This window comes from Carcharodon carcharias, assembly GCF_017639515.1.
Source record: "Carcharodon carcharias isolate sCarCar2 chromosome 27 unlocalized genomic scaffold, sCarCar2.pri SUPER_27_unloc_1, whole genome shotgun sequence".
Lineage (NCBI taxonomy): Eukaryota > Metazoa > Chordata > Chondrichthyes > Lamniformes > Lamnidae > Carcharodon > Carcharodon carcharias.
In genome coordinates, this window is record NW_024470624.1 from 8632636 (window position 1) to 8646142 (window position 13507).

At 53.2% G+C, this 13507-nt stretch overlaps 1 protein-coding gene across 1 annotated transcript in view; it reads right to left on the bottom strand.

Annotated features, from left to right (window-relative positions):
• parp2 (poly (ADP-ribose) polymerase 2) overlaps positions 1-13507 on the bottom strand; it is a 62918-nt gene that overhangs the window by 12469 nt on the left and 36942 nt on the right. The window contains exon 16 of the mRNA XM_041180953.1: positions 404-503. Coding sequence (XP_041036887.1) covers positions 404-503 — 100 coding nt within the window. The remainder of the gene's footprint in view (positions 1-403; positions 504-13507) is intronic.

The following is a 13507-nucleotide window of genomic DNA, read 5'->3' on the forward strand; positions in this document are numbered from 1 at the left end:
CGGATAAGGGAATGTCCCTTTAAGGCCAGTGTTATCAGATAGCCCCAGCGTGAGGGAATGTCCCTTTAAGGCCAGTGTTATCAGATAGCCCCGGCGCGAGGGAATGTCCCTTTAAGGCCAGTGTTATCAGATAGCCCCGGCATGAGGGAATGCCCCTTTAAGGGTCAGTGTTATCAGACAGCCCCGGCGTGAGGGAATGCCCCTTTAAGGGTCAGTGTTATCAGACAGCCCCGGCGTGAGGGAATGTCCCTTTAAGGGTCAGTGTTATCAGACAGCCCCGGCGTGAGGGAATGTCCCTTTAAGGGTCAGTGTTATCAGACAGCCCCGGTGCGAGAGAGATCCCAGCTGTAAAGTTGCCGGCAGTGCAGGAGGTTGCTCTGCCGTCACCGCGGTGCTGACTCACCATGTAGCCGGTGACAGGAGCCTCGGGAGGGGCAATTCGCAGCCCCTGCTTCAGGATGCTCACCCAGTTGGATAGGCGTGAGCCGTGCCACAGCAGCTGCCTGAGAGAGAAGGGGGTGGACAGAAAGAGCGTCAAGAGTTGAAGGTGATGGGGGGGTGGGGGGGGTACGGCCACGCAGAATCCGGACCTGCCGAAATCCCGGCGTGGGGACCACCTCCGGCTGTGCCCCTGAAACGACAAAACCAACACCCCAGCGCACACACTCTCTCCCCGTCTCGATTTCTCCCTCCCCCAAAACCTTGTGGCTCCCGCCAACACCGAGATCCACGCACTTGCCACCCAGCAGCCGACCCATGGGGTTCACTGCTCGCTAGTCACGGAGTGGTGGGGGGGGTGATTTGGCATGAGTTCAAATCCCATGGTGGGTGGGGGGGCGGGGAGCGTACAGCGGATCGAGAATTTGAATTCTCGTCTTGAGAATCGCCGAAGATTTTCATGCTGCACCGATCGGGACAAATGCAAGAATGCCAAATTTCACAGGGGAGCAGCAACAATTCATACCGCAAGAGAAAAGGGTGGCGATTGGCAACGAGTCGATTGGCTGAATGGTCGAGGCGTTGCCGTGGAGAACGCACCGGGGAATGACTGTGCCCCAACCCCCCCCAACGCTTTTAATCAGAAAAACGTGCAATGCTTGGACAGGTAGCTTTTGGCTCCAGACGACAGGTCCCTGTACATGAATACACGCCAACAGCATTTCTCTTCTGTCAGCAACGCTCAGGTTCAGTACCACCCCAAGCGACCGAGCATTATATAAAACAATCTGGAAATAAAACTCTGGTGTCAGTAATAGCGGCAGCAGGGGGGCTGCTGAACAGATATCTCCCTGAGGGAGAGGGGACTGAGAGACACCAGTCAGTGTACAGATATCTCCCTGAGAGAGTGAGGGGACTGAGAGACACCAGTCAGTGTACAGATATCTCCCTGAGAGAGAGGGGGACTGAGAGACACCAGTCAGTGTACAGATATCTCCCTGAGAGAGAGGGGACTGAGAGACACCAGTCAGTGTACAGATATCTCCCTGAGAGAGAGGGGGGAACTGAGAGACACCAGTCAGTATACAGATATCTCCCTGAGAGAGAGGGGGGGGACTGAGAGACACCAGTCAGTGTACAGATATCTCCCTGAGAGAGAGGGGACTGAGAGACACCAGTCAGTGTACAGATATCTCCCTGAGAGGGGGACTGAGAGACACCAGTCAGTGTACAGATATCTAGCTGAGAGAGAGGGGGGGACTGAGAGACACCAGTCAGTGTACAGATATCTCCCTGAGGGAGAGGGGGGTACTGAGAGACACCAGTCAGTGTACAGATAGCTCCCTGAGGGAGAGGGGACTGAGAGACACCAGTCTATGTACAGACATCACCCTGAGAGAGAGGGGGACTGAGAGACACCAGTCAGTGTACAGATATCTCCCTGAGGGACAGGGGACTGAGAGACACCAGTCAGTGTACAGATATCTCCCTGAGGGAGAGAGGACTGAGAGACACCAGTCAGTGTACAGATATCTCCCTGAGGGAGAGAGGACTGAGAGACACCAGTCAGTGTAGAGATAGCTCCCTGAGGGAGAGGGGACTGAGAGACACCAGTCAGTGTACAGATATCACCCTGAGAGAGAGAGGACTGAGAGACACCACTAAGTGTACAGATATCTCCCTGAGGGACAGGGGACTGAGAGACACCAGTCAGTGTACAGATATCGCCCTGAGGGAGAGGGGACTGAGAGACACCACTAAGTGTACAGATATCTCCCTGAGGGAGAGGGGGGAAACTGAGAGACACCAGTCAGTGTACAGATATCTCCCTGAGAAAGGGACGACTGAGAGACAGCAGTCAGTGTACAGATAGCTCCCTGAGGGAGAGGGGGGAACTGAGAGACACCAGTCAGTGTACAGATATCTCCCTGAGACAGAGGGGACTGAGAGACACCAGTCAGTGTACAGATATCTCCCTGAGAGAGAGGGGGGGTACTGAGAAACAACAGTCAGTGTACAGATATCTCCCTGAGAGAGAGGGGACTGAGAGACACCAGTCAGTGTACAGATATCTCCCTGAGAGAGAGGGGCGACTGAGAGACACCAGTCAGTGTACAGATATCTCCCTGAGAGAGGGAGGGGACTGAGAGACAACAGTCAGTGTACAGATATCTCCCTGAGAGAGAAGGGGCTGAGAGACACCAGTCAGTGTACAGATATCTCCCTGAGAGAGAGAGAGGGGACTGAGAGACACCAGTCAGAGTACAGATATCTCCCTGAGAGAAGGGGGGACTGAGAGACACCAGTCAGTGTACAGATATCTCCCTGACAGAGAGGGGACTGAGAGACACCAGTCAGTGTACAGATATCTCCCTGAGAGAGGGAGGACTGAGAGACACCAGTCAGTGTACAGATATCTCCCTGAGAGAGAGGGGACTGAGAGACACCAGTCTATGTACAGATATCACCCTGAGAGAGAGGGGGACTGAGAGACACCAGTCAGTGTACAGATATCTCCCTGAGGGACAGGGGACTGAGAGACACCAGTCAGTGTACAGATATCTCCCTGAGAGAGAGGTGGACTGAGAGACACCAGTCAGTGTACAGATATCACCCTGAGAGAGAGGGGGACTGAGAGACACCAGTCAGTGTACAGATATCTCCCTGAGAGAGAGGGGAGTGAGAGACACCAGTCAGTGTACAGATATCTCCCTGAGAGAGAGGGGACTGAGAGACACCAGTCAGTGTACAGATATCTCCCTGAGAGGGGGACTGAGAGACACCAGTCAGTGTACAGATATCTCCCTGAGAGAGAGGGGGGGACTGAGAGACACCAGTCAGTGTACAGATATCTCCCTGAGGGAGAGGGGGGTACTGAGAGACACCAGTCAGTGTACAGATAGCTCCCTGAGGGAGAGGGGACTGAGAGACACCAGTCTATGTACAGATATCACCCTGAGAGAGAGGGGGACTGAGAGACACCAGTCAGTGTACAGATATCTCCCTGAGAGAGAGGGGACTGAGAGACACCAGTCAGTGTACAGATATCTCCCTGAGAGAGGGAGGACTGAGAGACACCAGTCAGTGTACAGATATCTCCCTGAGAGAGAGGGAACTGAGAGACACCAGTCAGTGTACAGATAGCTCCCTGAGGGAGAGGGGACTGAGAGACACCAGTCTATGTACAGATATCACCCTGAGAGAGAGGGGGACTGAGAGACACCAGTCAGTGTACAGATATCTCCCTGAGGGACAGGGGACTGAGAGACACCAGTCAGTGTACAGATATCTCCCTGAGAGAGAGGGGGACTGAGAGACACCAGTCAGTGTACAGATATCACCCTGAGAGAGAGGGGGACTGAGAGACACCAGTCAGTGTACAGATATCTCCCTGAGAGAGAGGGGAGTGAGAGACACCAGTCAGTGTACAGATATCTCCCTGAGAGGGGGACTGAGAGACACCAGTCAGTGTACAGATATCTCCCTGAGAGAGAGGGGGGTACTGAGAGACACCAGTCAGTGTACAGATAGCTCCCTGAGGGAGAGGGGACTGAGAGACACCAGTCTATGTACAGATATCACCCTGAGAGAGAGGGGGACTGAGAGACACCAGTCAGTGTACAGATATCTCCCTGAGGGACAGGGGACTGAGAGACACCAGTCAGTGTACAGATATCTCCCTGAGGGAGAGAGGACTGAGAGACACCAGTCAGTGTACAGATATCTCCCTGAGGGAGAGAGGACAGAGAGACACCAGTCAGTGTACAGATAGCTCCCTGAGGGAGAGGGGACTGAGAGACGCCAGTCAGTGTACAGATATCACCCTGAGAGAGAGAGGACAGAGAGACACCACTAAGTGTACAGATATCTCCCTGAGGGACAGGGGACTGAGAGACACCAGTCAGTGTACAGATATCGTCCTGAGGGAGAGGGGACTGAGAGACACCACTAAGTGTACAGATATCTCCCTGAGGGAGAGGGGGGAAACTGAGAGACACCAGTCAGTGTACAGATATCTCCCTGAGAGGGGGACTGAGAGACACCAGTCAGTGTACAGATATCTCCCTGAGAGAGAGGGGGGGACTGAGAGACACAGGTCAGTGTACAGATATCTCCCTGAGGGAGAGGGGGGTACTGAGAGACACCAGTCAGTGTACAGATAGCTCCCTGAGGGAGAGGGGACTGAGAGACACCAGTCTATGTACAGATATCACCCTGAGAGAGAGGGGGACTGAGAGACACCAGTCAGTGTACAGATATCTCCCTGAGAGAGAGGGGACTGAGAGACACCAGTCAGTGTACAGATATCTCCCTGAGAGAGGGAGGACTGAGAGACACCAGTCAGTGTACAGATATCTCCCTGAGAGAGAGGGAACTGAGAGACACCAGTCAGTGTACAGATAGCTCCCTGAGGGAGAGGGGACTGAGAGACACCAGTCTATGTACAGATATCACCCTGAGAGAGAGGGGGACTGAGAGACACCAGTCAGTGTACAGATATCTCCCTGAGGGACAGGGGACTGAGAGACACCAGTCAGTGTACAGATATCTCCCTGGGAGAGAGGGAACTGAGAGACACCAGTCAGTGTACAGATATCTCCCTGAGGGAGAGGGGGGTACTGAGAGACACCAGTCAGTGTACAGATAGCTCCCTGAGGGAGAGGGGACTGAGAGACACCAGTCTATGTACAGATATCACCCTGAGAGAGAGGGGGACTGAGAGACACCAGTCAGTGTACAGATATCTCCCTGAGAGAGAGGGAACTGAGAGACACCAGTCAGTGTACAGATATCTCCCTGAGGGACAGGGGACTGAGAGACACCAGTCAGTGTACAGATATCTCCCTGAGAGAGAGGGGGACTGAGAGACACCAGTCAGTGTACAGATATCACCCTGAGAGAGAGGGGGACTGAGAGACACCAGTCAGTGTACAGATATCTCCCTGAGAGAGAGGGGAGTGAGAGACACCAGTCAGTGTACAGATATCTCCCTGAGAGGGGGACTGAGAGACACCAGTCAGTGTACAGATATCTCCCTGAGAGAGAGGGGGGTACTGAGACACACCAGTCAGTGTACAGATAGCTCCCTGAGGGAGAGGGGACTGAGAGACACCAGTCTATGTACAGATATCACCCTGAGAGAGAGGGGGACTGAGAGACACCAGTCAGTGTACAGATATCTCCCTGAGGGACAGGGGACTGAGAGACACCAGTCAGTGTACAGATATCTCCCTGAGAGAGGGAGGACTGAGAGACACCAGTCAGTGTACAGATATCTCCCTGAGAGAGAGGGAACTGAGAGACACCAGTCAGTGTACAGATAGCTCCCTGAGGGAGAGGGGACTGAGAGACACCAGTCTATGTACAGATATCACCCTGAGAGAGAGGGGGACTGAGAGACACCAGTCAGTGTACAGATATCTCCCTGAGGGACAGGGGACTGAGAGACACCAGTCAGTGTACAGATATCTCCCTGAGAGAGAGGGGGACTGAGAGACACCAGTCAGTGTACAGATATCACCCTGAGAGAGAGGGGGACTGAGAGACACCAGTCAGTGTACAGATATCTCCCTGAGAGAGAGGGGAGTGAGAGACACCAGTCAGTGTACAGATATCTCCCTGAGAGGGGGACTGAGAGACACCAGTCAGTGTACAGATATCTCCCTGAGAGAGAGGGGGGTACTGAGAGACACCAGTCAGTGTACAGATAGCTCCCTGAGGGAGAGGGGACTGAGAGACACCAGTCTATGTACAGATATCACCCTGAGAGAGAGGGGGACTGAGAGACACCAGTCAGTGTACAGATATCTCCCTGAAGGACAGGGGACTGAGAGACACCAGTCAGTGTACAGATATCTCCCTGAGGGAGAGAGGACTGAGAGACACCAGTCAGTGTACAGATATCTCCCTGAGGGAGAGAGGACAGAGAGACACCAATCAGTGTACAGATAGCTCCCTGAGGGAGAGGGGACTGAGAGACACCAGTCAGTGTACAGATATCACCCTGAGAGAGAGAGGACAGAGAGACACCACTAAGTGTACAGATATCTCCCTGAGGGACAGGGGACTGAGAGACACCAGTCAGTGTACAGATATCGCCCTGAGGGAGAAGGGACTGAGAGACACCACTAAGTGTACAGATATCTCCCTGAGGGAGAGGGGGGAAACTGAGAGACACCAGTCAGTGTACAGATATCTCCCTGAGAGGGGGACTGAGAGACACCAGTCAGTGTACAGATATCTCCCTGAGAGAGAGGGGGGGACTGAGAGACACCAGTCAGTGTACAGATATCTCCCTGAGGGAGAGGGGGGTACTGAGAGACACCAGTCAGTGTACAGATAGCTCCCTGAGGGAGAGGGGACTGAGAGACACCAGTCTATGTACAGATATCACCCTGAGAGAGAGGGGGACTGAGAGACACCAGTCAGTGTACAGATATCTCCCTGAGAGAGAGGGGACTGAGAGACACCAGTCAGTGTACAGATATCTCCCTGAGAGAGGGAGGACTGAGAGACACCAGTCAGTGTACAGATATCTCCCTGAGAGAGAGGGAACTGAGAGACACCAGTCAGTGTACAGATAGCTCCCTGAGGGAGAGGGGACTGAGAGACACCAGTCTATGTACAGATATCACCCTGAGAGAGAGGGGGACTGAGAGACACCAGTCAGTGTACAGATATCTCCCTGAGGGACAGGGGACTGAGAGACACCAGTCAGTGTACAGATATCTCCCTGAGAGAGAGGGGGACTGAGAGACACCAGTCAGTGTACAGATATCACCCTGAGAGAGAGGGGGACTGAGAGACACCAGTCAGTGTACAGATATCTCCCTGAGAGAGAGGGGAGTGAGAGACACCAGTCAGTGTACAGATATCTCCCTGAGAGGGGGACTGAGAGACACCAGTCAGTGTACAGATATCTCCCTGAGAGAGAGGGGGGTACTGAGAGACACCAGTCAGTGTACAGATAGCTCCCTGAGGGAGAGGGGACTGAGAGACACCAGTCTATGTACAGATATCACCCTGAGAGAGAGGGGGACTGAGAGACACCAGTCAGTGTAAAGATATCTCCCTGAGGGACAGGGGACTGAGAGACACCAGTCAGTGTACAGATATCTCCCTGAGGGAGAGAGGACTGAGAGACACCAGTCAGTGTACAGATATCTCCCTGAGGGAGAGAGGACAGAGAGACACCAGTCAGTGTACAGATAGCTCCCTGAGGGAGAGGGGACTGAGAGACACCAGTCAGTGTACAGATATCACCCTGAGAGAGAGAGGACAGAGAGACACCACTAAGTGTACAGATATCTCCCTGAGGGACAGGGGACTGAGAGACACCAGTCAGTGTACAGATATCGCCCTGAGGGAGAGAGGACTGAGAGACACCACTAAGTGTACAGATATCTCCCTGAGGGAGAGGGGGGAAACTGAGAGACACCAGTCAGTGTACAGATATCTCCCTGAGAGAGGGAGGACTGAGAGACACCAGTCAGTGTACAGATAGCTCCCTGAGGGAGAGGGGGGAACTGAGAGACACCAGTCAGTGTACAGATATCTCCCTGAGACAGAAGGGACTGAGAGACACCAGTCAGTGTACAGATATCTCCCTGAGAGAGAGGGGGGGGACTGAGAAACAACAGTCAGTGTACAGATATCTCCCTGAGAGAGAGGGGACTGAGAGACACCAGTCAGTGTACAGATATCTCCCTGAGAGAGGGAGGGGACTGACAGACAACAGTCAGTGTACAGATATCTCCCTGAGAGAGAAGGGGCTGAGAGGCACCAGTCAGTGTACAGATACCTCCCTGACTGAGAGAGAGGGGACTGAGAGACACCAGTCAGAGTACAGATATCTCCCTGAGAGAAGGGGGGACTGAGAGACACCAGTCAGTGTACAGATATCTCCCTGACAGAGAGGGGACTGAGAGACACCAGTCAGTGTACAGATATCTCCCTGAGAGAGGGAGGACTGAGAGACACCAGTCAGTGTACAGATATCTCCCTGAGAGAGAGGGAACTGAGAGACACCAGTCAGTGTGCAGATAGCTCCCTGAGGGAGAGGGGACTGAGAGACACCAGTCTATGTACAGATATCACCCTGAGAGAGAGGGGGACTGAGAGACACCAGTCAGTGTACAGATACCTCCCTGAGGGACAGGGGACTGAGAGACACCAGTCAGTGTACAGATATCTCCCTGAGGGAGAGAGGACTGAGAGACACCAGTCAGTGTACAGATATCGCCCTGAGGGAGAGGGGACTGAGAAACACCACTAAGTGTACAGATATCTCCCTGAGAGAGGGAGGACTGAGAGACACCAGTCAGTGTACAGATATCACCCTGAGACAGAGGGGACTGAGAGACACCAGTCAGTGTACAGATATCGCCCTGAGGGAGAGGGAACTGAGAGACACCAGTCAGTGTACAGATAGCTCCCTGAGAGAGAGGGGACTGAGAGACACCAGTCAGTGTACAGATATCTCCTTGAGAGAGAGGGGACTGAGAGACACCAGTAAGTGTACAGATATCTCCCTGAGAGAGAGGGGGCTGAGAGACACCAGTCAGTGTACAGATATCTCCCTGAGAGAGAGGGGGCTGAGAGACACCAGTCAGTGTACAGATATCTCCCTGAGAGAGAGGGGACTGAGAGACACCAGTCAGTGTACAGATATCTCCCTGAGAGAGAGGGGGCTGAGAGACACCAGTCAGTGTACAGATATCTCCCTGAGAGAGAGGGGACTGAGAGACACCAGTCAGTGTACAGATATCTCCCTGAGGGAGAGGGGGTTACTGAGAGACACCAGTCAGTGTACAGATATCTCCCTGAGAGAGGGGGGGACTGAGAGACACCAGTCAGTGTACAGATATCTCCCTGAGAGAGAGGGGACTGAGAGACACCAGTCAGTGTACAGATATCTCCCTGAGAGAGGGAGGACTGAGAGACACCAGTCAGTGTACAGATATCTCCCTGAGAGAGAGGGAACTCAGAGACACCAGTCTATGTACAGATATCACCCTGAGAGAGAGGGGGACTGAGAGACACTAGTCAGTGTACAGATATCTCCCTGAGGGACAGGGGACTGAGAGACACCAGTCAGTGTACAGATATCGCCCTGAGGGAGAGGGGACTGAGAGACACCACTAAGTGTACAGATATCTCCCTGAGGGAGAGGGGGGAAACTGAGACACCAGTCAGTGTACAGATATCTCCCTGAGAGAGGGAGGACTGAGAGACACCAGTCAGTGTACAGATATATCCCTGAGACAGAGGGGACTGAGAGACACCAGTCAGTGTACAGATATCTCCCTGAGAGAGAGGGTGCTGAGAGACACCAGTCAGTGTACAGATATCTCCCAGAGAGGGGGAGGACTGAGAGACACCAGTCAGTGTACAGATATCTCCCTGAGACAGAGGGGACTAAGAGACAACAGTCAGTGTACAGATATCGCACTGAGGGAGAGGGAACTGAGAGACACCAGTCAGTGTACAGATACCTCCCTGAGAAAGAGGGGACTGAGAGACACCAGTCAGTGTACAGATATCTCCTTGAGAGAGAGGGGACTGAGAGACACCAGTAAGTGTACAGATATCTCCCTGAGAGAGAGGGGGCTGAGAGACACCAGTCAGTGTACAGATATCTCCCTGAGAGAGAGGGGACTGAGAGACACCAGTCAGTGTACAGATATCTCCCTGAGAGAGAGGGGGCTGAGAGACACCAGTCAGTGTACAGATATCTCCCTGAGAGAGAGGGGACTGAGAGACACCAGTCAGTGTACAGATATCTCCCTGAGAGAGAGGGGGGGACTGAGAGACACCAGTCAGTGTACAGATATCTCCCTGAGAGAGGGGGGGACTGAGAGACACCAGTCAGTGTACAGATATCTCCCTGAGAGAGAGGGGACTGAGAGACACCAGTCAGTGTACAGATATCTCCCTGAGAGAGGGAGGACTGAGAGACACCAGTCAGTGTACAGATATATCCCTGAGACAGAGGGGACTGAGAGACACCAGTCAGTGTACAGATATCTCCCTGAGAGAGAGGGTGCTGAGAGACACCAGTCAGTGTACAGATATCTCCCTGAGGGAGAGAGAGGGGACTGAGAGACACCAGTCAGTGTACAGATATCTCCGAGAGGGAGGGGACTGAGAGACACCAGTCAGTGTACAGATATCTCCCTGAGGGAGAGAGAGGGGACTGAGAGACACCAATCAGTGTACAGATATCTCCCTGAGAGAGGGAGGGGACTGAGAGACACCAGTCAGTGTACAGATATCTCCCTGAGAGAGAAGGGGCTGAGAGACACCAGTCAGTGTACAGATATCTCCCTGAGAGAGGGGGGTACTGAGAGACACCAGTCAGTGTACAGATATCTCCGAGAGGGAGGGGACTGAGAGACACCAGTCAGTGTACAGATATCTCCCTGAGGGAGAGAGAGGGGACTGAGAGACACCAGTCAGTGTACAGATAGCTCCCTGAGAGAGGGAGGGGACTGAGAGACACCAGTCAGTGTACAGATATGTCCCTGAGAGAGAAGGGGATGAGAGACACCAGTCAGTGTACAGATATCTCCCTGAGAGAGAGAGGGGACTGAGAGACACCAGTCAGTGTACAGATATCTCCCTGAGAGAGGGGGGGACTGAGAGACACCAGTCTATGTACAGATATCATCCTGAGAAAGAGGGGGACTGAGAGACACCAGTCAGTGTACAGATATCTCCCTGAGAGAGGGAGGACTGAGAGACACCAGTGTAGAGATAGCTCCCTGAGGGAGAGGGGGGGACTGAGAGACACCAGTCAGTGTACAGATATCGCCCTGAGGGAGAGGGAACTGACAGACACCAGTCAGTGTACAGATATCTCCCTGAGAGAGAGGGGACTGGGAGACACCAGTCAGTGTACAGATATCTCCGAGGGAGAGAGAGGGGACTGAGAGACACCAGTCAGTATACAGATATCTCCGAGAGAGAGGGGACTGAGAGACACCAGTCAGTGTACAGATATCTCCCTGAGGGAGAGAGAGGGGACTGAGAGACACCAGTCAGTGTACAGATATCTCCCTGAGAGAGAGGGGACTGAGAGACACCAGTCAGTGTACAGATATCTCCCTGAGGGAGAGAGAGGGGACTGAGAGACACCAGTCAGTGTGCAGATACCTCCCTGAGAGAGAGGGGACTGAGAGACACCAGTCAGTGTACAGATATCTCCTTGAGAGAGAGGGGACTGAGAGACACCAGTAAGTGTACAGATATCTCCCTGAGGGAAAGAGAGGGGACTGAGAGACACCAGTCAGTGTACAGATATCTCCCTGAGAGAGAGGGGGCTGAGAGACACCAGTCAGTGTACAGATATCTCCCTGAGAGAGAGGGGACTGAGAGACACCAGTCAGTGTACAGATATCTCCCTGAGAGAGAGGGGGGGACTGAGAGACACCAGTCAGTGTACAGATATCTCCCTGAGGGAGAGAGAGGGGACTGAGAGACACCAGACAGTGTACAGATATCTCCGAGAGGGAGGGGACTGAGAGACACCAGTCAGTGTACAGATATCTCCCTGAGGGAGAGAGAGGGGACTGAGAGACACCAGTCAGTGTACAGATATCTCCCTGAGAGAGGGAGGGGACTGAGAGACACCAGTCAGTGTACAGATATCTCCCTGAGAGAGAAGGGGCTGAGAAACACCAGTCAGTGTACAGATATCTCCCTGAGAGAGAGAGGGGACTGAGAGACACCAGTCAGTGTACAGATATCTCCCTGAGAGAGGGGGTAACTGAGAGACACCAGTCAGTGTACAGATATCTCTGAGAGGGAGGGCACTGAGAGAACCAGTCAGTGTACAGATATCTCCCTGACGGAGAGAGAGGGGACTGAGAGACACCAGTCAGTGTACAGATATCTCCCTGAGAGAGGGAGGGGACTGAGAGACACAAGTCAGTGTACAGATATCTCCCTGAGAGAGAAGGGGCTGAGAGACACCAGTCAGTGTACAGATATCTCCCTGAGAGAGAGAGGGGACTGAGAGACACCAGTCAGTGTACAGATATCTCCCTGAGAGAGGGGGGGACTGAGAGACACCAGTCTATGTACAGATATCATCCTGAGAAAGAGGGGGACTGAGAGACACCAGTCAGTGTACAGATATCTCCCTGAGAGACGGAGGACTGAGAGACACCAGTCAGTGTACAGATAGCTCCCTGAGGGAGAGGGGGGGACTGAGAGACACCAGTCAGTGTACAGATATCGCCCTGAGGGAGAGGGAACTGAGAGACACCAGTCAGTGTACAGATATCTCCCTGAGAGCGAGGGGACTGAGAGACACCAGTCAGTGTACAGATATCTCCCTGAGGGAGAGAGAGGGGACTGAGAGACACCAGTCAGTATACATATATCTCCGAGAGAGATGGGACTGAGAGACACCAGACAGTGTACAGATATCTCCCTGAGGGAGAGAGAGGGGACTGAGAGACACCAGTCAGTGTACAGATATCTCCCTGAGGGAGAGAGAGGGGACTGAGAGACACCAGTCAGTGTACAGATATCTCCCTGAGGGAGAGAGAGGGGACTGAGAGACACCAGTCAGTGTACAGATATCTCTGAGAGAGAGGGGACTGAGAGACAACAGTCAGTGTACAGATAGCTCCCTGAGGGAGGGAAGGGACTGACAGACACCAGTCAGTGTACAGATATCTCCGAGAGAGAGGGTATTGAGAGACACCAGTCAGTGTACAGATATCTCCCTGAGAGAGAGGGGACTGAGAGACACCAGTCAGTGTACAGATATCTCCCTGAGAGAGAGGGGACTGAGAGACACCAGTCAGTGTACAGATATCTCCCTGAGAGAGAGGGGACTGAGAGGCACCAGTCAGTGTACAGATATCTCCCTGAGAGAGAGGGGACTGAGAGACACCAGTCAGTGTACAGATATCTCCCTGAGAGAGAGGGGACTGAGAGACACCAGTCTATGTACAGATATCTCCCTGAGAGAGGGGGGACTGAGAGACACCAGTCACTGTACAGATATCTCCCTGAGGGAGAGAGAGGGGACTGAGAGACACCAGTCAGTGTACAGATA